Raw genomic sequence first — 26,142 nt, forward strand, 5'->3', positions numbered from 1 at the left:
GTGTGTGTGTGTGTGTGTGTGTGTGTGTGTCTGACGTTTTTTAGAGCCGCAACTAACAAATATTTTCATCCATTAATCGTTCAGTCAATAACAGAAATAGTGAGAAACGCACAAAGCTTCTGACTCCACGGTGAGACTCCACATGTCTTGTTGTGTCCGATCAACAAAGATATTCAGTTTACAACGATATAAAACAGAGAGAAGCAAGTCATCTTCATATTTCAGAGGCTGAAAAACGTGTTTATTTAAAAAATGACGAATAAATGATTTAAATAGTTGATTATCTTTCTGACTAGTTGCCTCAGTGTTGCAGCATGATGTCAAAATGCTCAATCATCAAATAGTGACCATCACTACATGCACAGCCGACCTATCCACCTCTCCCTCCTGCACTTCCTCCTCTCTAGCCCTCTCTTCCTCCTCTCTCTCCCCCTCCCCCTCCTCTGTCTGAATCCCCTTCACACCTCTAAGAGCTGGTTGCCATGATCCCTCCCCGCCTCCACCCTTTCCATCCATCCATCCATCCATCCCCCTCCTGGAATGTTATTGTCTGACTAAACGCTCAGATTAAAAAAAGAGGAGAAGAGGCAGAGTGAGGAAACGTCAGACTAGGACGGAGGAGGGAGGGAGGGAGGGAGGGATGAGGATTAGCAAAAGAGGGGTGACAGACGGGAAATCCAGGAGACCTGCTAACGTGGTGGAGAGCAGCCCCCCCCCCCCCTCTCTCTGCCCCTCTTTTATTATCCCCTCTACCCTGAATGGTGGCATGTTTTGTAATGTCACATTAAACCACGCTGGTAACCAAGTTATTAAATCAACTTTAAAGTTTGCTATTAAACCCTCAAAATGATACAATATCTAATCCACGTCTCCAATATGAATACTAGTTTGTCTGCCCTTCACTACTTCAGCCATCTGACTTTAACTCCACATACATGCACATCTTTGAGTCGTTATCTGACATAGACCACAATACTGTCAAAAACTGGAAAATGCAGAATACAAGAGAGCGATCGAGAAAAAAAATCAATGTCTCATTATCAACGTGGCTTAAAAAAACGAACTGAGAGGGATAAAGACGTCCAACATGGCTGTGGATCAGAGCGGGGGTCTCCAGCCCCGCAGGCTTCGGGGCTCTGTGGGTGAGCTCTGGTGATTAAAGGGTGTAAAGAGCCTCTGACAGATGGAGCAGGTCACGGAGGGTGGGAGACGCACACACACACACTGACACACTTAACAGCACAAAATGATGTGTGTTCACACACACACACACACACACACACACACACACACACACACACACACACACACACACACACACACACACACACACACACACACACACACACACACACACACACACACACACACACAGTATATCCCTCTACTTGTGCAACACACACGTACAGCATGTGTGAGCATGTGGCTGCATTAGAAGCAGGGCAGCGTTAGGCCGTTAGTGACGGAGGACGTTCACACGGTCTAAAATGCACAAAAACGCAGGTAGCTATTCAGAGTGTGTACGAGTCAATACCCACAATCCATCTGTCTCTTTTGAATAGTTTGAAGGTTCATTCTATGCGTTGACATTCAAATTCTAAAATCGACATTGGAATGCTGCCCAGTTTCTTTTCTTTTTGCGTGTCTATTCATTGTGTATATAGATAAATATCAAGCTACACTAATATTAATACTTTTATACTATTTGTATGATTTGATTCCACAATATATATATATATATATATATATATATATAACCATAATACTATAATAATAACAAAAATACTACAAAAAAAGACATTCAGTACCGCCCTACAAACAGTATTAACTACAGTCTGGATGTTTGTCCTGTTAGCTGACTCAGACCACCGCACAAGATTCCAGCCTAATTGGTCACATTGGATCATCAGACACGACTATCATACAGTCAACTATCAGCATCTTCATCTGACCATTCAGAGAGCAGCTTACTCTGACCAATAGGCTGATGAAAGACACTACGGTATTAGGATAGAGGCCGTAGTACAGGGGTCCCCAAACTTTTTCCTGTGAGGGCCACATCACTGAACATATCGTTTGACCTAGGGCCCAATTATTGGGGGGGGGGGGGGGGGGGGGGGGTAAATAAATTAAGCACAAGTACTCGTCCTTCAAGCTCCCGTTTCTCGGCTCTTCTACTTCTTCTACTCTTCTACAGGGTGCGCGCATGACAGCTCTCATCTCGTTCGCCCCCTGGTGGTTGGCTGATTCAGGAAGCGTTTGATTTGATATGTAGCAGAGCACGTATTTTAAACGTTAATATCGCAGACGATCATGCTCATTTAATCGTGGCAGCCAAAATCGTGATCGCAATTAAAATTCGATTAATTGTGCAGACTGAAAAAAAATCATAATGCGTCTCTGGTATTGTTCAGGGGGCCGGACCAAATGTGGAGGCGGGCCGCATCCGGCCCGCGGGCCGTAGTTTGGCGACCACTGCCGTAGTATGTTGGAAAGAGCGGATCAGTTGTGATTTAGGATAGTATTAAATTACTTCATATCACTGGGGTAAAAAACAGACCGATCATTACATAAGAACTAACCAAAATGATGCAACTACTTTGGTATATTTAGAAGAAATTTTCAATTTTGAAAAAGTTATTTTTTATCTGCCTTTCTACAACTTCTAATCAATTCCATTCTATTGCTTCAGAAGACGTAGCTGTTAGCCTGATGAAGCCGGCATTAATCAAGCCTCTCAGCCGACATGTCGTCTGTCTGATGTTCCTATTGATCGGACACCGTCAGGCCCCGGAGCAATCAGGTCAGCTCTCTTCAAACACGCTGGGCAGAATCAATACATCGGATCCTTGACTGGATATGAATAGCAAATAAGAGCATGCACTTAATGAGGTCCCTGGTAATGGGAACGTTCTTGTGATCAATGTAATTAAGCAAATTAAAGTTGATCTGATGTGGAAATTATTCATCTGCTGATGATGCGAACGTTTGCTTTCATGCGCTCAAACACAAAATGCAAAATTCTATTTAATCAATGGCTGATAAACAGGACTGCGTCTACTGAAGCTCAACCCTGTAAGAGACTGCACTCACTCCAGTGCTCGGGAACTGAGACAGAAAATTAAACTGCAAACATCCAAAACACACACACACACATTCAGGCGCACACCCCCAGATGATATTCATGCTCACACAGGCAGTGTTGCCCGCAGGGTGGTAATTTTAGAGTTTCTCAATTAGGAGCAAAGCCTGTTAAGAGAAGAAGCTGGAGCTGTAAGAGATTAACGACATGACTACTGACCCAGTAAAGATAGCAAGGAATGAGAGAGGGATGATGAAAAAGAAAAACTAGAGTCAATCCTCCAGATGTCATCACTTCATCATTTTGTCCTATTCGACATTTGGTGTGAAATTATCATAATAAATGACCAGTGACCTTTGACCCTCATGATGGAACCAGTTCATTGAGCCCAAGTGGACAGTGAAATATGAAGAAATCCCGTCCAGGTGTTGTTGAGATATCGCGTTCACCGGAATGGTCTGGAAGGACGGACAGACAACCCAGAAACAAAATGCCTCCGGCCGCAGCCATCGCCGGCCCAGACACAAATAATGGAGACTGCAATAGAGAAGTTAGAGGTACAAAAGAGAAGAACACAAGGTGATGAAGGGAGCTGAAAATTGGGATGAAATAAAGACTGTAAAGTACTGAAATATGACAAACAAAAACCTTCATCCCATCAAGGTTTTTGAGGGAGGGAGTGAAGGAGAGTGTGTGTCATGCCAATGGTATGATGGGGGTTTCATCAAGGACAGATACAAATAAGATGATGAAGTCTTGTGCTGTAGAGAGTCCGGACGGGGACGGTCTACGTCAGCATCAAGGCGACATCGTTAAATGTCTGAACACAACACCAGTGTGTGCTGTTATGAGCATCTCTGTTCTATGGGTTTCTCAAATGGTCCAATACAAGAGCCAACAATACAGCATCGGTATTTGATTTGCCTCTTTTATTAGGACGTGTAGCTAAAATGGGCGAGACGACATGGTGTCTGAATATAATGAACAGAAAAGCCAAAGATTCTCATATTCTCCAATTTTCAATGAAAACACTGGAATTATTTACCAAGATGCTGAGATCTCACTGTAACGGATCGGTTTCTGTTTGGAGGCCATGATTTAATAGAGACCTCAAATGTGTAACATCTGGCCACATGTTACAAAGAAATAGGGCTCAGCATTCCACCGCTACTGCTGGGTCCACACAATCTAAATGTATAGTCATCAGTTATATAAAAAAAAACTAACAGCAGAGCAAAAATACCAAACTACTGAAACTAATATCTTCTAATATTGCCGTGTGGCGTTGGCCTGCAGTTCACGTTAGCCATCTGTGTGTTTGCTGGGTCACTAACCGGGGGCTGTTCAATCCGTGTAACCTTTTGATAGTTTGGTTATCGGATTAAATACAAAGTGGCAGAAACGACTCATATTTATTTTCATCCACGAGAAAACTACTTTGCAGAGAGGGAGCGATGTGGAACCTCCGCGAGACAGACCATCATTCTGTTTAGAATGTTAGCTCATTTCTTTTAAAATATTTTTTTAAATACAATTTTGGCCAGATGTGACACATTGCATCTTCCTGTTATCCACCAACCAACAAAAAATCCACTGCTGTTGTCTGAGGAGGGAAACATTACTGCTGACACAACAAAGGCACGAAGCTTACAGGGGGATTGTTGGATTTTAAAAGGCTCTGCAGTAAAAAGAAAAGACACTTAAAACACAGCAACCTGATTGCAGCGATAGTGAGTGCGTGCGTGCATGTGTGTGGGGGTGGGGGGCAGTACAGCAGCCTGTTTAATGTATCTGAACTCTGATTTACTCCTTTATTAATCAATTAATCAAGTATCTGTTTAATAGCCACGTGTTATCTCTCTGAAAGATACATCAATCATAGGCCACACTCCCTACTACTCCATCATGATGTCAGTGCCACGCTGGATTACACAAGAGCCACCGTAAACCCCCCCCCCCCCCCTCCCCTCCCCGTAGCAGCAGCATCAGTGGTACAGGCCCGACACTGCAGAGCTGTGAGGGAACGGACCAGTCCACTGTGACGGGGGGTGTTAGGGTTCCTCGCGTGGTTTTGGTGTAGTAAGGTGGATGAATGGAATTAGTCTGTGTGACGCCCTGCCAGGGTGGACTAGATTACCCTCACACCCGGATTTGAATGACAAATCCTCACAGCACACACGCGTGGAGTGTCAGCGAAACACTACGAGTGCTGCAACTAATGACTATTGTCATTACAGATTTCATTGTCTATTTTTTTTATTTTTTAATAGTTCAATCTCATAGAAATCTTTGGAGAAAGAATTGCTCATCTTTTCCTACCAACAGTCCACAGAAATGTAATTTATAATGTTACAAAATAGAGAAAAGCAGGAATAAAAGTGATTGCCTAAAGAGGAAATATTCAGTTATTCACAAGAACAAAACCTGTTGTTGAGCCATGTGTGCCATTTAAACATGTATTTTGATTACACACACATACACCTTCCTTGCAGTGTGTGTGTGTGTGTGTGTGTGTGTGTGTACCTGCTAAGTGGCCCAGCTCCAGTGTGTGACCTAGTGTCCCACAGTGAGTGTGCAGTCAGCTGAGAGTCACACAGGCCGAAGGAATTGGAGCAGATTAAAAGTCACCCTGCCTCTCTCGCGGTCACAAACCGGGGTCGACACTCACGGCCACTCAGTGCGTCCTTTCATCTGACGGGATTGGAGGGCGGGACACCCGTCCAATCGGACGGGACCGACAGTTCACACAGTTATTAGGGGGCCTAAGTTGGGGTGTGTGTGTGTGTGTGTGGATAGCATGTAGACCTCTCCTCTTCATAAGATAACTTGTTTTTCTCTTCCCTGAAATTAGGTACTGACTCTTCGCTAAGCCCCGCCCCCCACTACTACTCCGTCAAGCTGTCAGAGCTACATTACCATGGAGCCCACACTGTCACTAACTGCACTCCTGATTTGTACATGAATGCATACATGCACTGCCAAGACCACTTGTGCCATTTACTGAGTTAAGAAACTTAGTAAAGCTGCTGGCGAGCTGTAGGAGCAGCAAGTTAACATTTAAATAAATCACACCTGTCAGTTGTTTCTCATGCAGCTATGCATTTCTTCTCCCTCTCTCTCTCTCTCTTCTGCTTTTTCTTGTTAATAGTAACATTTGTTCAAACTTATTTTTTTGCATGTTTCAACAAATCTGCATGACTCAAAATCTGTCAGAACTCCAGCATTAGCTGCCCTGGGCATCAACACACACTAGCACGGCTGACGCCTTTGTACCGACGAAATGATGTGTGGACCAAACGGAGTTAGAAGACAGAAGACAGACACAAACAGGATATTCTTCAACGGAGCTTTAAAACACGGTCATTTTCTCAAATGCCTGTGCATGCCCCTGATACGATGTTCCAGCCATGTGGAATGCCTCACATGCAGATGTACAGGTGAAGTCTCCTCTAGTGTCATCCCATCACTCAGCCTTCAATCTCACTGAGCTGGAGACTGACCGAGTAACATCTCTCTGACTGACAGCATGATGGGGAGACGAGGGGAGGTGTAGATTTACCTTCTTCAACCGACAGCAGCTTCCTGCCTTCATTAGAAAAGGAGGTGAAAGTTCAAGAATGAAGTAAGGCTCTTCTAATAAGGCTAATGGACATGAACGAGTGGACACGGGGAGAGGTAGGAACAAAAAGAAGTGTAATGAAAAGAAGTCTAGGAGACGAAAAGGGACTTAGAGCGAGATCCATCCTGAACGAGGTCTAAGCCCCGCCTCACAGTGAAGGCCAGCCAGACAGAGGAGAGCAGCAGCTATTGTGTCAATTAACCAAAAGAATATCTGATCATTTCTCAGACTCATTTCAGCGGGAAGCTGAAAAAGGATTGCAAAGAAAGTATAGCCAGTATAGCCTTCAGACAGATGACGCCCTATAGGGGACTGCGTGCACGTGCGTGCGTGCGTGCGTGTGAGCGTGTGCACGTGCATGCGCAGTCCAGTAGTGTGCAATCGATGCTTACTGCAGACTAACCACTGTCCCCTATATTGCTTTTAGAGCAGCGTCCATGATTAATTTATTAACCGTCTCCCTCCGTCGTCTTACTTCATCTCGACAGCTCTGGTGCATTTTACACCCCGCGCGCGAGATCCGGTTACTCTGCTGAGCCTCCACAGTTTGTTTCTTACTGAACAAGCAAACAATATTTACTTATTAGCTGCACCGAGCAGCCATCAAACTCCTGTTTTATGACCCTAGCCTGACAAAATAAACATCAATACAGGTCAACGACGACGGCTCTGCAGTGCAATTGTTTTTTGGGCGAGTGGCAACATAACGTTGTCTTCTTAATACAGCCTCTAGCCACATCCGAGCAGGCACCGTGTCATTGCTTTCCAAAAGCTCAGTTTTATGCTTCCATCTGAAAAAGTAGTGCCGGCATTTTCAAAAGCATCCACTCTAGACCACGCTTTGTTTTTAAAGTGTGAACTAAACAGAGAGGAAAAGATGTCTAATCAAATGGAGCCTCAGACTGGATGTGACTGTGTGTGTGTGTGTGTGTGTGTGTGTGTGTGTGTGTGTGTGTGTGTGTGTGTGTGTGTGTGTGTGTGTGTGTGTGTGTGTTACAAAAGTCAAAGCAACAGCAGTGTGTTTCTCCCTCGGTTTCCTTGCGAAGCCTTGTTATCGATTCAACTCATGGTGCAGCTCCAAGGATCCTGCAGAGCGTGAGCGCGCGCGCACACGCGCGCACACACACACACACACACACACACACACACACACACACACACACACAGTGATGTCATGCAAGGCAGCAGCTACTGATATTCTTGACCTATTTTTATTTTCCCTTCAAGCGAACGCAGACACCTCCCCCTCTCATTTCCAGCGATTAACAGTAAAATACCCGGGATGCTCCAGCTGAGACGGAAACAAACTCCCCTCTGAGTGCAAACTGAGAGAAAAGTTTATAAAAAGATGTGTGTCGGGCCACACAGCCTTCAACTGTTACAGTCTGTCATGAATACAGGCCCTGTGTGCGGCTGACAGAAGAGAGGGCCACTGTTACCACACACACACACACACTAATGTGCACCAACACACACATTTATAAGCCGGGGCGAATATTTCACACTCGCTGGCTATAGCCTGCGCAACCATTCAACTCGATTTTCTTTCCGTTACACACACACACACACACACACGCACACACACAATGAAGCTCATTGATTGTTTTACTGAAAATCAGCTGGGGTGCTGGTTATGTAAGAACCCTGAGGGCTGAAGAGGGGAGCGAACAGTAAGGGGGTGTGTCACAGATGTACTGCACATGGAGATAAAATGTGAAGAATGGGGGGTTACCTCCCTCTCCTCCTACTACTGCCAACAACGGTGCTCAAGATTTCAAGCTCGGTCAGCGTTTGGTTCTCCCTGCCGACACGGTCAGGTGCTGTTGGAGCATGTGACCAAACAGGAAGCAACCGGGGGAGAGACGGGGAATATCGGGGAGGGGAGGAGGGAGGGAGGGAGGGAAAGAAGAGCAGGACGAGAAAAGAATTAAGAGATAATGAAATAAGCAAAGTGAGAATGTGAGGAAACCGCAGAAGGGAGGGAAAAATCGATAGCGAGGAGGCAAACGAAGACAGAGGAAGGGTGAGGGAGACGGCTGTTGGAAGCAGACGGGAGCAACAACGAGAACGTTAATATTACGAGTTTCATTACAAAATGAAATAACCACCTTGAGAAAAGAGATTATTCCACTACAGCGTCATAACCGACGATCTGGGAATGCAATTCAGCGATTTAAGACCTCAAAGATCCTGAATGTTGTTACAGTGTAGATGAAAGACAAACGGTCTGAGCAGGGAGGCAGAGATTGTGCTGGATGATTGAGGTGGAGGAGGAGGAGGAGCAGGAGCAATCTACCGTGAGAGGAGAGCAGGAGCGAGGGAGTTTGAGGGGGAAAAACTAGGCCACATGGAAAAATCCAGCTGTAACGATCCGACTGCAGGGACATGCCGACAGCTCGCATGTCTGCCTCTCTGCTCTCTCCATGTCCACCTTCATCTCTTTCAAGCTGTGTGTGCATCTTTCTCTCCTCCCTCTTCAGTTCACTTGTTCCTTTCTGAAGCTTCCCAACCTCCCGAGTCTCCATCTCCTCTCCCTCTTGATTCCTCCGGTGTCAGAGATCACTCGCTCAATAACCAATTGCAGAAGCGAAGCAGTTCCACACTTTGCCCGTCATCTATCGTCTCGACGTTTCAGGGTCTAATTCTACCTCTTAACGGGCTCGCGTTAGCCCAGAAGTGAGACGTTTTCTCGAGCAGGGGTAAGACGGGACACGTGTCGGAGAGGTCGATGTTAAAGATGGCATGTTCAAAGCAGCGACAGACGCACTTTAACAGGATTCACGAGGCGCTTGGGGAAAATAAAAAGCACAGGTGACACGCGGTGATTGATTGTATGCCCACGCGGTGTATGGAGAACCAGAGAGGCCGGTACGGACGCAGATCTAGAGAGACAGGAAGCTGCCCCGACACTCCCTGTGTCCCGTGGAACGGCGGGGACGCTGGCAGACAACTCAGCTCTAAACCCTTCCTGATGATCTGTGCACTTCCTGTCTCCACTTCTGGGTCACTGCAGTGTTGGCAGGGTCAGCAATAGTTGGAATAATTTAACATTACTGTACATTCACTTTCAGGAAACCTGTATTACAAGTAGGGCTGCAACAACGAATCGATAAAATCGATAAAAATCGATTATCAAAAGAGTTGGCAACGAATTTCATTATCGATTCGTTGTGTCGCGCGATTATTACGCCACTCAATAAGTCGTGGAGATGTTTGAGTGTTCACAGCAGGCCCGGTCGCCTGAACACCGCAGCTCGGAATAATGGAATAGGACTCCGGTTCTGTAGCTGACGCTGACCGGCGTATAAACTTTGCCATGACAACACCGGAAGTTGATTTACGCGATTTGTATTATTTTTTGTTTATTTCTGCAATTATAATACATTACATGTATTGCCATTTTGGGTACCTTGTGTTAAACTCGTAACTGCTTCGCTGTTGTTTTACTTATGATAGACGAGCTTTTGTTTTTGTAACATGACCATTAAACCGGAAGTTAAGCGGAGCTCAGAAAGATGAGAAATGGCGGGTGAAAACAGCAAATTTTTTCTTCCCATTCTGTTATTCTACTGCTGGTCTACCAGGCGAACACGGTAAAGTTTATTCAGTTAACTCATTAAAGTACTGTTATACTTGTAGGTGATAAGAGACAGAGTATTTTGGGTAACCCACTGAACCCCACTCCTGATATTAGTCCATTTCTTTTTTTAAATTATTACTTTAACAGCTCAGGGATGTTCAAGCAACCTGTTTGTGCACTTTCTGAAGATGTTTTGCACTGTGAATTTACACTGTCAGCTCTGTTTTTGAAAAAAGGGTTAGAAATTAATGCTTTTTTGTTTTTTTATCCGATTCATCGATTAATCGAACAAATAATCGACAGATTAATCGATTATTAAAATAATCGTTAGTTGCAGCCCTAATTACAAGCTTATTTTGTAATAGTTTAACACCGTTCCGTTTGGGCAAAATGATTTTAAGCCAAAAAAACATTAAAAACTAACAAGAGACCTTATTCAAATGCTTTCCAGGTGCAGCAGTGAGATATAGCTCATTGCATGATTTAGAAGTTTGATTATGTTATATGTCAGTTTGCTAACCATTCTTAATATGAAGCTCTTGATCTCAGCCCTACAGGCTCCTGATTAATCATTTAAAAGGCTGTTGACTACAGCACTACGATGCAAACGCCAGCGCTGAAGCTGAAACAATTACTTGATTAATCAATAAGTCGATTGACAGAAAATGAATCGCCAACTATTATGATACTTTAATCATTCGAGTACCGGCCTCTTACAACCTCTTTATTTAAATGCATATTGAATATCATTGGGTTTTGGATCAGTTGGAGGAAACAATTTCAAAGTAATCCGTGACATTTTGATGGCCTTTTTTCATAATTCTGTGACACGTTATAGACAGAACGATGAACAGAGAAACTTTATCCGTAATGCAGCTCTTTTCCAGCAGACTCGCTGCAGCAGGAGGTCTGATCCTCTTCACCGAGGGGGAATAGTTTCCAGGTCGAAATGAGGGAGATGAAGCCAAATATACTGGACTTTGGTTGCAAAGTGCAATATCACTTGAGAGAGTGCCCTAATCTGGATTGGAGTACCATCATCTTGGAGAGCAACAGCATGTCCGTCAGCATGCGTTTGAATGTCCGTGTGAGCGTATGTGCTGTATGACGCAAGAGCGCATGTGAACTTTAAAACGAGTACTTTGCTTCAGTACCACATGCCGGGTTAGAGGGTCAACACACTCTCTCTCAGCGCAGCAGGAGGACGGAGCTGACCGGTACGGCCTGCAGACTGATGAGGAAGAGGTGTCAAGTATACAGAGAGAACACACACACACACACACACACACACACACACACACACACACACACACACACACACACACACACACACACACACACACACACACACACACACACACACACACACACACACACACACACACACACACAAAAAAACACTTTAACACGCAACGAATCTGCGTTGTGAATTAAGTTTTGAGGGAAACGTGTTTTGTAGTGAATATGCTTTTGACACATCACAAATAAGGCCGTAATCCAGGAGAAAATATGTTTCTCTGGAAAAATAATTGAGAGTAGTTTGGTTGGATGTGAATTTGACAGAGACAAGGTTGCCAGACGGCACACACACATTTTCTCGTGTCTATATTTGTAAAGGGCAAAGTTATGGCCGTTGGCTTCCTGACCACCGTGTTCTACTAAATGTCCCGATTGTTCGGTTTCCTCCCGTGTTTCCAGACTTATATTTGGCTCCGAGGGGATTTTTATGGACCGTCGTGTACCGGTCATATTCGCACTTTTAATCTCCTCTTAAGCTTATGTGAATGTTAGTACACTCATCCAATTAGGATTGCTAAGAATAAAAAATAAGAAAACAGCAGAGGAGCAGAAATCCATACTGCGTTGCTTGCTGCAAAAATAATGAAGGACCTCCATAAGTAAATATAATGTTGCTCTGAACCATCTGGTTTTCCACTGACTCAGGTCCTGGTGTTTTTCCATACATGACCCCGTCGCTGTTGCTTTAGATATCCTGTCATTGTTACACAGCAGCTACACACGAGCACAAACAGCCTACCACCCCCTGTGAATTATTCAAGCTGTATCCAGTGTCCCCGCTCCGGTTTCAGTCACAAGCCCCGCGGCTAAAGCGGGACGCCAAGTTCACATTTCTGCGTCTTTTCTTCCTCACAACTGCCACAAGTGGCTCGCACACACAGCTGACAGAGTCGTAAAAACTCTCACACACACACACAAACACACACACACACAATCCAAGACTACCAGGGGAGGGAGGCGAAGACAGAGGAAGAGGAGCAGAAAAGAGCGTTCGACAGCGACGTACTGCAGCACAAGTCCTGCAGTACTGGAGGGACTCCAGAGGACAGGTCCTACAGGGTTACCGCCTCAGTATAGCACTGACGAAGGAGACGTGAGGGGTGATGTTGACGGGGCACAGAGGTCAAAACCTGCAGCCTCACAGGGGCCAGAACACAGATTCCTGTGGGGGACATCCGACTGGAACAGAGAGAGCTGGGGGTCTATTTAGAGGGTCGTGTCACTCACACATTCTTACTTTGCCTGACTGCAGTAAATACACACTTAAAATCAACAAATATAGACCAACTTACAAACTCATCACTGTCCAGTACGGATAACATTGATTGCAACCTAACTATCAACAATGCCAGACTCGCAATACTGACCTATGATCAGTTCTGTGTTGAGGGGTCTAAAAGGCCAAACGGCCCAAGAGGCCCAGCTCTAATGAAAATCAATGTGCTTTTGTCCCCTTCCTTTAATCACCTCTCTCCTGGGAAACACCAGCTTATTTATTTATCAAAGTAAAAGCTCGTCCTCGCAGATCAAATTGAACTGCGATTGCAGTCGACAAAATGGCCCTTTAATGGAGAGCAATCATTCACCACGGGCCTGAGAAATGGACTGCTGTTCTGCGTGCTGAAGCAAACCCAGTCTGAATTTACAGAGCTCTAGAGTGAGTGAGTGTGTGTGTGTGAGAGTGAGAGCAAGAGAGAAATATTGGAAGTCCTACTGCCTCCTGAGGAACCCGACCACCTTTACCATTTAGAGTCATTATAACATTAATGCCAGCCATTTAAATCTACGACCCTGTGTGCTAATAAAATACAGACCTAAGTCAAACTGTTTTAACCAGCTTGAGTTATTAACAGTTTCTTTATCAAAAGGAAAGTATTGAAAACTCTTCTGCTATTTATACCTCGCTATGCCCAAAGTCTGCTGCAGCAAAAAAAAAGGGCAACTATTTGAGCCAAAGAGCCTCGAGTGATGCGTTATGCTGGAGCAACAGATAAGACGTCTGCATATTTTGGCCTAGATGGATTCCAGATATGGCCACGTGTTTTCACTTTCCTTCAACAGAAGGCTTATTTCATGGCACGAAAAGCAGGAGAGCGTCACCATAACAGACATGCAACAAACTGTCACTGAAACCATCTCCCGAGGGGGCTTCTTCTTCTGTGGTTAGACACGTTTGTTGTACAGATACTTTGTGTTCAGGATTAAAGAACTGCCGATGGCGTGAACCTCCTCATATCCCATGTTGTCTTTCTCCACCTGTCTCCAGCACACATTTGCCGGAAACACAAACAAGCTCAAACCCCAAGGAGTTCAATTTCATTATAATAATCAATTACCTTCTTTTCATCAGCGACCAGCATCACAGATGTGACCCGAGTCTATCAGCCATTGGCTGTCTGAGTCCTCATCCTCACACACACACACACACACACACTCTCTCTCCATCCCCCCTTCCCCACCACTTCAGTAGAGGCATTCATTTTTAAAGCGCCCCTGTCACTGGGATTATAAAACAGCAAGCCTCAATGCTGGTGGTAACGCCACTGCTGCAGGGGGGAACAATAAGAGAGAGGCACCACTTTGTTTCCTCATCTTTTTTTTCATATTTACAGGACAAACAGCAAACACAGGACTAAACATGAGGCCGTGTGGTGGAGGAATCACTGGAGTCATGCTTCCTGGTGTCTCACAGCGACTCAGGGCATCCAACGTGCACTATGCCAAGAGTCCAATACAGATGAGGGCCAATATATGTGGCAGAGCTCGAAGCCCTTGCTTTGTTTATCCAAAATATCAACAATGAAACAATCCAGATTATGAAAACTGGCAGACTGGGCTGGCTGTCTGCCAGAAGATCAACTTCCAGACACACACTGTGCCCCATGTTAGAAGTCTTTTTAGCCCATTCCTTTTCATCTTCTGACAGAAAACACCAACATTCCTCTAATATTCCCAGGGGGACACTGTGAACGAGCGACAGAAAGTTAAACTGGGACTTTAGTAAATAATGTGTTTATTTTGGGCTTAGCTATGATACTTCAAACTTAGCTTTGATATTTCTATTTAATGCATCTTCCTAAAGAATATTAAGATTATGTACATTTTAAAACATGTCTCCCCTTTCCCTCTTTACCTTTATATCTCTCCAGCACATCCTCGTACGCCTGGGCGAATTCCTTCTCCTGCGAATGGTTTGCCGGCAGTAGTCCCGGAATGAACCCGGCCATGGTGGCTCTGCAAGCCGGCTAGGGAGTGGAGAGGGGTCGGCCTGCAGACTACCGCAGTGACCCGGCCCGCTCTGCTGCGCCTCGAGCCCCCAGCCCCGGCTCCTTCCTCTCCTCGGCGTCCAATTCAACACCACCTTGCGTGAAACTAATGAATTCGATGCATTGACGCACACTAAACGCCTTGTAGCTCACTTCCAAGCAGGGTTAAATAATCCTTGGGGGATACTTCAGAGAATAAAAAAGGACAACAAAAGCCTGGAGTGAGCGCGTTTTTTGTTTAAATGTATAACATTAAAGGTGCGAGTGTCTGTTTGAATAAAGGTTACATAAACGCTATATATCCATTACCGCGGTGTGTGTGTGTGTGTGTGCGGAGACACACAGTGGCATCACTCGGTGTGTCGTCTCCGACCAGTCCCTCCTTTAATATCGGCTTCCACCCGGCGACTGCTGCTTTTTGTGCCTCCTGTGTGTGTATGAGGGAGTAAATCCAACACACCCCAGCTGAGTGCCCGTAGAAGGGGGGCAGTGTGTCCGTTTCCTTCCGAAAAATCGGCGGACCTCCAGGCGAAACCGTATCCGGGCTCCTCCGGCTTCCTATCCCGGGCTGTGTCGGCGTCCTGTGGATCCGAGGCGAGCCGCCTTAGCTCCCAGCATGCTTCCCAGCCGTAATGGCCGCTTCAATCCAAGGCTTTGCGGTCTCTGCCTCCGTGTGAATGTGTATGTGTACGTTTCTCCCTCTCTCTCCCTCTTCTGCTCAGGTTTCTCGGGTTTTCCTGCAGTGGCTGTCTTCCATCCCTCTCTACCGGCCACGCCAGGAACCTCCGCCACAGGAATTTCAAGAGCCGGTGAGGACGAACGGCTCGTTTATGGCTGCCGGGTGGAAAATGGAGCTGGAGCGCCCCCAGATGGTGGGCACTGCTCGGTGACAGAAACTACTAAAACCCTGGGCAGGCCACAAAAAAACAACTACTAATAGAAGTATATCATTCAATTATACTGTGTCATATATATACAACTAATTCACACCCGTAATGAGTCGTATTATTACTGACATTATCAAGAACAGTTACATTCTCACGTTACGTTACACCTCCGGAAATGGCCGTTGGAGTCCTGCTCTAACCTCGAAAGGTGGAAATCCATCAATCCTCCGGTTAAAAAGTGAGCAAAGAAGACGGTGTTTGTATTTGGCCTCTTAAATTATTTATTATAGTTTTAATTTCAATTATTGTATGAGCTATTTGTCAGAGAGGCAGGTGTAGAGAGACTTGAGGAACTATGGGGAATCCAATATGGCCGATGTAGTTAACGGCTGCAAAGAGATTTTTTTTAAATATAATTTGTGGCGGCTGTGACAATATTACTGATCTATTAAGCCTAGCACATTACATTTCTACACCGGTGATAACTTACAACAACACGAACTAAATAAACAATATCTGATCTGTAAGTGCAAATCTAACAGTGCATCTCATATAATACTAGGCAGAATATGAACAGAGGTCTTTCACAACTTGGAACATTGTGTCTGTGTGTAAGGGAAGCTTTAGTCGTGGATGACTGAGCTGAATGAATGGAGCGCAGTGCCATCTAAAGGCTAACTGCATCTACATTACAGAGAACTCAAATCCAAGTGCAAGCCGTGTTAACGGGCCAGTAAACCCACAGCTGCTGAAACTGGATTTAGCATTCTCTGATCCAAAAATAAGAAATGCAGACTCAATCTCAGCCAAAACCAAATCAGGGAACACAGATAGATAGTAGGCAATGTGTTTAATTTGCTAAATTAAGTCAATTTAAAAGAATAAACCTCCTGCCGCAAGTCATGTGAGCCCGGTCCTGCTGGGTGAAACAGCCATACGTGGATAATCTCAGCATGCATCATCCTGAGGTCAAAGCCCATGAATCAGACTCCTGATGTGGTCTGCAGATTATGTCATTTAATCCCATATAGAGACACATAAAGATGACCTTAAAGTGAAGCACAATGTCAGGCACATGCAGCTTCTAGCATTATAGCACTGTATAGTCAGTCGCTGGAGAACAGAGTCTACAGGAGGAAGAGCAGGAGACGAGGGTTGAGGCAGATGTGTATTACTGCGATTAAAACTTTGTTGTAAAAAATCCAATATTTTGAATCTTTGTCTGTAAAAAAAAAATAGAAAAACTTCAGAGCGTATTCTGTACCCTACAGGTAAAACAGGAAACAATAGGATTATGGGAAATGTGGTTTACATTTATAGACATCAAATATAAGTCTTACATTCCTCCAGTCATTAAGCAAGCAGTCTCACGTGTTTACCATTAATTAAGCGTCCAAGGCTGCATGATTAGGAACAGCATGCAGGTATTCATTTCCTCTCTGGCTTTCACTATTTTTTAGATGTCGCCTTTGTGTCACCTCAACCTGACTCACCCTTCATTAGTGGACTCACAAGTCACATTAGCCACAGTGGAAGTACAAGCAGACACCTCGGGCGCACGCACACACACACACACACACACACACACACACACACACACACACACACACTGACATGTCATGCAAACAAGAGAGAGGTCCTGATAACATTTCATCTGCAGAACATCAGAAAAACATATTTCACCCGACATGGCCAAGCATCATAAGAATACAGTCAAAGCTGATTTTATTTAAAACATTTTTTATCAGCTAACTAATGAGAAACAAAGCAGGTGGCCTCGACATACAGAACACACAAGGGTCCCTCTGGAAGAAGCACACAACCTTTATATCCCCGCCTAGTGGGGGAAGATGGGAATTACAGTAAACTGAGTGACTTAAAAACCTTTCTTTTTGTTTATGTTCTTCCATTTCTATGTTGTCTTTTCATTTTTTAATCACCTCACAATGTGTGTAATGCTAAATTAAATAATAATAAAAGTGCTGCTGTTATAAATAAAGAATGCTGACTGTGAATCATCTCTCGCCTCGATCTGTCACTCACACTGTTGTCTTTCTGCAGTGTGTGTCCTCCTGTCTGTGAACACACACGCCTGCATATGAGTGTGTGTCGGTGCTGTCGTGCAGAGTCCAGCTGCACAGTGAAAGTGCTTCGAGAGCCAAAAGGACACACAGTCCTGAACACATCAGCATGACCAACGCCTCAGCAGCAGAGCTCCACTGACCTCAGCTATAAAACCAGAAAACTCCCCAAAACATCAGTCACATATCAAATATAATCACATTTATGACCCCTCCTGTTGCTCGACGTTGTTGTGGAGCGCCGGGGCATCTACGAAAAACGCCTGAAACATCAAACAATGTGATCTGATTATGCACGCCTGCATTTTTGTTTGAATTACAGCCTAATAAAGCAGCTCAGTGCCCTAAATAACCAGGAATGAGCAAGTGATTGAATGGAATGATTGTAAAATGTTGTGTGACTCGGATTAGTGTGTTATTTGGCTGCAAACATTTGAGATAAGATTCTTAGTAAAGTCGGACCTAGAACGCAGATAATCAATGTGACTGCAAATCCATTCAAATTAATATGTGAACAAAGTCAGTGGTGTTTCGAAGGAACGCAGTAAGTCTGGTATGTGTAGGCTACTACATCATAGTGTACATCTGTAACCTGGAACACAGGTATCTTATTTGGATAAATAGCGGATCAGTATTTTTGATCTACTTTGGTTTATCTTTGAATCTATGAAGTGATTTGGATTATATCTACTCACAAAAACGCCCCATGTGATAATAAACCATGTGATTTCAAAGCCCTCACTTGGACATGCCACACTTTTTAAAGAATTGTCCCTTTTAATCCCTAAGCCTATTTTTAGGCCTCTGCTCGGAAAATTGCATACCCATACTAAAGAGAGTGTAGATCTCTAACTACAAGGTCTATTTGAATAATGTTGACGTTATAATAACAGAAACACTTGTGAGATTTGTTCAGATGTGTAAAATCAGTGTATATGTTACTGGTTAATACTAAATGAAGATGGCACACAGCTCAAATTGAAAATGTTCAGGTTCGCCTGAAAAAAAAGCACTTTTATTGTTTTTTTTGTCTTTGAAATAATGCAGCAGTAAGCCTAAATCATAGCACAACATGTCAGTAGTCTCAGGCTTTGATAAAGTGAAGCAGGCCAAAATTATAGAGGTACGGAGGTACGGAGAGGTCGGCCCAATTTGTCATTGTGGAACCAGCTGTTCCAGCTGTGCCATTCTAATTTGATATACTATATAACTATATATTTCACTTGTTTTATGACTAATAGTGTTCAATCTTTCCAAATACAGCAGTTTGGCATCATTTTGAGCCATTTTGATCTCTCAGGGCCTGATTTAAGTCTCCTCCAGAGATTTTTCCGTCTCTCTCAGTGTGTGTATTGGCGCTTTCAAAAGCCTATGATTGGACAATTTCAGGCTATGACACCACGGTGGATGCGGAAGTGACTCAGGATTGCGATGGGAGTAACCTGGAGTTGATTGACAGAATCCTAAGCCACTACAAATCCAAAATTCGCCGCGCCACCTCGAGCGTAAGATCGATTCGTCGAAAAGTAGAAATCACAACCCCTTCGTCCAGCAAGGTAGGTTGACCACCATTTTTTCATGGAAAACTTTAGAAACACATTAGGACAGACGGCAGGCACATGGCTGCACGTATTTCTACAGGGATTTTGTCCGGTTTTCTCCGGTTTCTTCACGAAAATCAGCTCACGGTGAGAAGCGATATGATTGTTTGCGATGGTTTGTTGGCTGTATGGTTATAATGGTTTCACTGAGAGAAATTCTGAAGATATCTCCGGATTGTGTGTCAAATCCTCTTGCTCTCAGATGTATCGGTTAGTCATGATAGCCGTTAGATTTGTGATGATATCTGGTAGTGGAGTGCAAAGCTCGCCGCAGCTTGCTGAAAATACGTGGTAATATGGTACAACTTGTAGTTGATTATATTAGTTTGTGTATAATTGTGTTTGGAGTTAGTAAAATGGCTTTTGGGGTATTTTTTCCCAGAATCCCTTTGTTAACTGGGTATATAACGTGTGTAAAATTAATTATATTCGTTTCTGAAAAGTGCATTTTATGACGCTCTCTTCGCTAAACTCTCTCGCTGGTAACCCAAATAGGGCTCGTTCGGAATCAAAAAGTTTCTTTGATCAAAATGTTACATTTTTATCTAAAAATAAATTTTTCATAAATGTTGCTGTACCGTGAAAGCATAAAGAGAAGTTGCCACTTTACATCTGCATGTTTAAAGGAGCAGCATACAGGATTGAGAGCATCTATTGCCTCAACACGGCTCTCAACGTGGCGACGGCTGAGCGAGCGGCTCGCAGCTAAAGGTGCTAACACGGCGTGCGCTACGCTTCCGCAACGACGCCGTCATCTGTTTCCGCTGTATGAGCGCGGTACAGAGCAGCAGCTGTGCCATTATTTTTTTTAAAAACGGAGATACTCGGATTACCTCACATATTATACATCGCACCTTCAAACTTTACATCTTAAAGGGGCATTCCACATATTCCTCCATGTATTTAGAAGTCACATGGAGTGAAACGCAGCTCGAGAAATCTCTGAAGGAGCCTCGTTATGTCTGAGAGAAATGACTCCAGTGACATCACTTGGGTACCTGGGGTTGGAGGCCAGACATGAAAGGTCCCACAACTGAGAGGATACTTAATCATGGGAGGTGGAGGACCCAGTGTGTTTGGAGATTGACCCACACTGGGGACTAAAAATCAGCATATGTCAGCCTCAGCTGTTCCAATTTCAATCGCTCTTTTTCCAAATTTGCATCTCAAAAGTTCCCAAACTTTAAGGAAGTACAACAATAAATCAGCATGTGTCAAAGACATGACACTTCTTTGTACGTATTAAAAGCATTAAGCTTTGCTGTATGTCCCAATAAAATATTAAACATAACTGACTTGAACACTTGTTGCTTTAACAACACACCTCTCTTTGTCCAACTTTGTCTTCTTCTCGCTCTCTTTAATCTCCCCTCCAGGTCTCTTGTGTCTCTCCCTCAACCTTTCTCTGCTTTTCTTTCAAGGCCTCTCATTCTGTCTTCCTCTTTTTTGCCTTTAAGTATAAATCTTTTTTTCTTTCAGTTGAAATCCCTCAGTCCATTTCTCTTTTCCAGTCTGGATCGCTCTTAAGTTTTCAGTGACTCTGTTATTCAATCTTTCTTCCTCTCTCTCTCTCTCTCTCTCTCTCTCTCTCTCTCTCTCTCTCTCTCTCTCTTTCTGGTCGACGACCTCCCTCACCCCACGTCAACAGTTAAAAATCATAATTTCTTTGAACTTTGCCCTCTTTTTCCTCCACTCCCTCCATCTCCCCATTAACCCCCTCCCTCTTTCTCCAACTCCATTCCTTTCCTCTCTTCATTGCCCTTTTTACTCAATCATTCACTCCTCTCTCTCTCTCTCTCTTTTCATTAACAAACTCCCTCCTCTTTTCTTCCCCTCCAAATTAAAATTCGGACTCTCTCTTTCACTATTTGTTTTGCCCTGCCTTTATATTCAGTGTCAGTCTCTCTAACCCCCGTCGCCATTGCTTCTCCTCGCCTTTTATAACCATGGAAACAGAGGAGACCACATCGCCATGGCAACAGGGGGAACAGGCTGGGCTTTAAGCCGAGGCTTCCTCTCAGGCGCCTGCATGGAAAGGAATGTGGAAGCAACAGCAGCAGGCGGGGCGGTGGACGACTAAGTTACATGCAGGCACAGTCTGGGGTCCTGATGCTCACGTGGATAAATCATCACTGCTGCAGTCTCACACACACACACACACACACACACACACACACACACACACACACACACACACACAGACACACAGACACGCTGCTTCACACACACTTTGTCTGTGTCATCTCCAGTTTGGTTCTTGTTTTGCTGTAAAAAGGATTATTAAAATATCCTCTCAGCCGATTTAATATCTACATTTTTGTTCTAAATCTTTAAGTTTTACCACTCCTTCTAAGATAAAACTAACATACATACATATTAAATCATACAAGTCTAAAACACTTAACAGATGTCTTAATGAGTGTGTCTTTGCTACTGTATATTTCCAAGTTCAAGTTTTTTAATCTAATAATCTGAGCGATCAATTTAAATCAAAGATAGTGGATTTAGTTTATGTTTTAATATAAAAATAATTTAAACCAACGCCTTTTTGGCTTTCCAATTCCACATGAATGCGCTGAAAAGTCGGGCAACCACAGCTTTCCACGAGCACTTAAACGCAACATACATTTGTGGATCGGAGGCTGTGAAAAGCAACCCTGCCTCCTTCTAAATAACGTTCCACAACAAGACTGCAGTATTAGACATGTGGTTAATGTCGTAAATTGAAACAAAACAAACTACTTGGTTATATTTAGCATACGTAACTACTTAATAGCTTTAGTGAAACATCGTGGTTTGGCTTTATGAGTGTGTGTTGTTATGTTATTTAAGTTAGGTACATTAGAAAAGCGCTGGCTTTTGGTTTCACACGGGACACAAACAGCGGTCTCCTGGGTGAAAATCCTGTGTTAGGAATATATATGCAAACACGGATGATAATTCAAGCTGGGTTGTGGGTTTGTCAAATTGTTACATTTCTTGATAATAATCATGTTCATACATAAAATGTATATTTCTTATATGCCTGGAGCTCACTCTCACTTTAATTTGTAATTCAAGTCAGTAAATCCCCAAACTCTCATTCACATCAACAGTACCACCGGCAGCTGTTGGGAGGTTTCATTGACATTCATGCTCAGCAGGCAGGCAGAGCCAGTCCAGAGAGGCTGAACAACAGAGTCCAGTCAGGACAGCAGTGTCTCTCTTTATTCTCTCCAGAGGGAATTCTAAACTCATCTGTTCACAAAGCACTCTCTCTTTCCATTACTTCTACCTCAACTTCATTCTGTCCTGTAGGAAAAAGCAACTCTTCCTTTCTCTTAAATTTATTTCAGTACTTTTTAGAACACAATTAATGATCCAGGCAGGAAATAAAATACATGTGACACATATTGATGTCTTTTTACTACTGCAGCACTCATTCTAAATGTTGTAAGAGGACTGTAAGCCATGCAGCGTATTGGTACAAGCAGCCTAATGTATTTGTTTTACCACATTCCGGCCTCTGCCTGAATGGAAATTGAGGTCAATGTAAACACATAGCCCATATTATGTAAAATGTAATATCATCACAATAGAGTTCGTGCCTGAGTGAACTCTGGACACGCCTGGGAAATTCTGGCTGCCGGTTGAATCACTCTGGGAGCTCACAGAGCAAACATGGAAGCACCACTGTAACAAAGAGACGGCCGATTTGTTTTGGTGGTTTAATGCCTAAACAGATGAAGAGGATTCATCAATTAGGGAATTTACATTTTAAAGGGAGGCACAACATAGCAATTCATGTACTCTACCAACCTCATGTTTCAGAGCTCAAATCAGACAATCTCAAGCCCATCACTCTTTTAAAAGAACACTTTGTGAAATATGTTCATTCTTGGAAAGCGTTAGTTGGGATACCGCTCTCTTATCTGTCAGCTAAATACAAAGCAGGAACCAGCAGCTGGTTAGCTTAGCTTAGCATAAAGACTGGAAACAAGGGGAAAGAGCTAGCCAAGCCAAAAGTAGAAACTCACTGTTCACATAGCCTTCCCTATAACCACAACTGATCACTTTTACACTTTGGATTCTGTCCAAATGGAGCAAAGATGATATAGTCCCGCCCCCCTTTGTTGCTCGTTCAGACAAGCTAGACAAAAAGAAACACGGCGACACCGGCTCCGTTTAGCCAGGTGCTGAAGTGTGTAGTAGAAGAAGATCAATAGTGGCCCACATCTCATTTTTAGCTTCAGATCTAGTTTTCATGTCTATTTTTGGGAAGACATGCGTCATAATGAGACGTAGTATTAGTATCGAATATTCAGCATTGGCTCTACAAATCAGCATCTTTTCGAGAGATGGTTTCACACAGCAGAGCATTGGCAGTGTGTAAACACCTGGGCGGTCTGTGGCGGCGCCAACTTCGGCTCGGCCCGCTACCTGCTGCCACCACGGCCCGATGGTCTCCACACCAACAAGTCTGACTCGCTGACTCAGCCCAAAGCTGCTGCCAGGAAACCTCCCTGTCTAACTGTCTCTTTTGATAATTTCAGATACTCTTTTTAATATGTTTTATTTTGTTCCCTTCCCTTTCAGAATTGTTATGCTTTAATTTCCTCTCTCTCTCTCACTCACACACACACACACACACACACACACACACACACACACACACACACAAACCAAGCTGCAGCACATCTGTGAATTTCCACTACACGTCACATGTCCAACAGACATAGAAAAGAGGAAAAGTTGAGCGTTGATTAAAAACATTTCATATGAGATAATTCATATTTACCGCCTCACATCTGCCTGCGTGACAGAAAACTATATATATATATATATATATCCTTCAAAAAAGGTAAAACTGAACATTTTATTGGTTTAAAAAGACGTTTCTTTCTTCATCTTGTCTGCTTAGAAAGATCAACGCGATGAAAAAAAGAAGACCACAGGACATGAAAGTGACGATGCCAACCGTCTTTAACCAGCGTGATAACTGATAACAGCGTGAGATCTGCTTGTAATTAGCCTTTCATATGTAAACACCAAAGAGCCATCACGTGTTGTTGTCGGAAAAAAATAATTTGAGGGCGACTAAAGTTGGTTTGCAGCTATCTTCAGCATTTCTCACTATCTCATATTGCGTGTGGAATTGATCCGTTCATTTCAGCTGCACATCAGACTGTTGTCATTGCTATCATTAAGAAATCCTGGAAGAAGTTGCAGCAGTGAGTGACTTCAATTTAAGGGTAATTACATTATATTTTGGGTAACATTACAAGGTTGCTTTTGAGCTTTTTGTTTGCTCTCCTCTGTAAGTGCACAGCTTGGTTTTCACATTACAGCATGTATAACTTTCACTGTTTTTATAACCACAAGCTGCCCTTTTAGCGCCTTCTTTTTGATCTATTTCTATACCACTTTCAAACTGGGTGCATGTGTAAAAGTGTGTGCATGTGACACAGTCCCAGAAATACACACACATACTTTAACATCCAACACTTAAACATCTTCTCAGTTTAGCACACACTGTCTTTTTCTTTCTTGCATCAACATGTAACGTCTGCTTTGGCTCATTTCACTCTCACTCAGCATGGAACACTAAACTTATCACATCCCGACAGAAACACACGTTTTCTTGATGCTAAAAGAAAAAACACCACATCACACCACTTCTTCGCACGAACATTCTGCTGTGGAAATTGTAACAAAGTCAAATTAAATACTTTTAAAAATGAAGTCCAGTAGCTGCAGCCTCTCCAAACATTTGCAGACACATTTAGGAAAGTCGAGACTCGGTTCAAAGCTCGTCTTAAACCACGTAGCTGATTGTAAAGTCAGATCATTCACAAACACCACACAGGCTTCTCTCGTAAACCCAAACGGAAGCTTACAGACTCTAAAACATCGACGCTGGAGGTCTGGAAGCGTCTTCTAACTGGGAATGTTTCCAGTGCAGGAAATACATCTTTTCTTCACATTATGTGCTATAAGAGCATTAACATACACAGACAAACATGATACACACACACAGATGTCACATCCACCCCTTCACCCTGACCTACATGCTGTTTCCATGTCTATAAAGTAGGCTTTTACTGTCATCGCCTCCCTACTCCAACAACACAACCCCCATCACCTCCCATGCTACTGGCATCCACAATGTTAGTGGAACTATAGCAGCGCTGCCAGTTTATAACCGTTCATTTCTCACATAAAACAGCTGAAAAGGGATGTCAGCACAGGACGGATGTATGATATTGAATTGTTTGCCATTATGTGATCATTTCCATGCTGATACCAACATGTTCTGCATGTAGTCTAGTCCAGACTAAACAATATAGTTTTAGGTGATTATTGCCCTTCATTGTTATACTGGGCATAATGTAGGTGTTTGACTGCATCTGGGCCCATAACATTTAACATTTTAAATCTGAAAAATAAAAATAATAAATCTTAAAACATTTAAAAAATATTAATATTAATACAATTTAAATTTAAAATATAAATCTTTGTCTCTAAATGTAGCAGTTGTACCCTCGTGGTTGAATACACTTATAATTGTAAGACACTTTGCATAAAAGCTGGATAAATAATATAATGTTAATGTATATGTACTCTTCCATCGACCATAGGCTGCTCTTCGACAGAGTCACAGCTAAATGTTGGCATCCATCCACTACCATAGATACCATAGTGATAAATGCCTCAATAAGGAAATTATCAGCACAATCATGAAATGCTG

At 43.4% G+C, this 26,142-nt stretch overlaps 1 protein-coding gene across 1 annotated transcript in view; it reads right to left on the reverse strand.

Moving 5' to 3' along the window:
• The window catches only part of macf1a (microtubule actin crosslinking factor 1a), a 190,556-nt gene extending 175,556 nt beyond the window's left edge, over positions 1-15,000 (reverse strand). Inside the window, 1 exon segment of the mRNA XM_079175803.1 lies at positions 14,714-15,000. Within this exon segment, the coding sequence (XP_079031929.1) occupies positions 14,714-14,807 (94 nt within the window). The 5' untranslated portion in view covers positions 14,808-15,000.
• Positions 15,001-26,142: the final 11,142 nt, after the last annotated feature.

Source organism: Pholis gunnellus (assembly GCF_910591455.1).
Source record: "Pholis gunnellus genome assembly, chromosome: 16".
Lineage (NCBI taxonomy): Eukaryota > Metazoa > Chordata > Actinopteri > Perciformes > Pholidae > Pholis > Pholis gunnellus.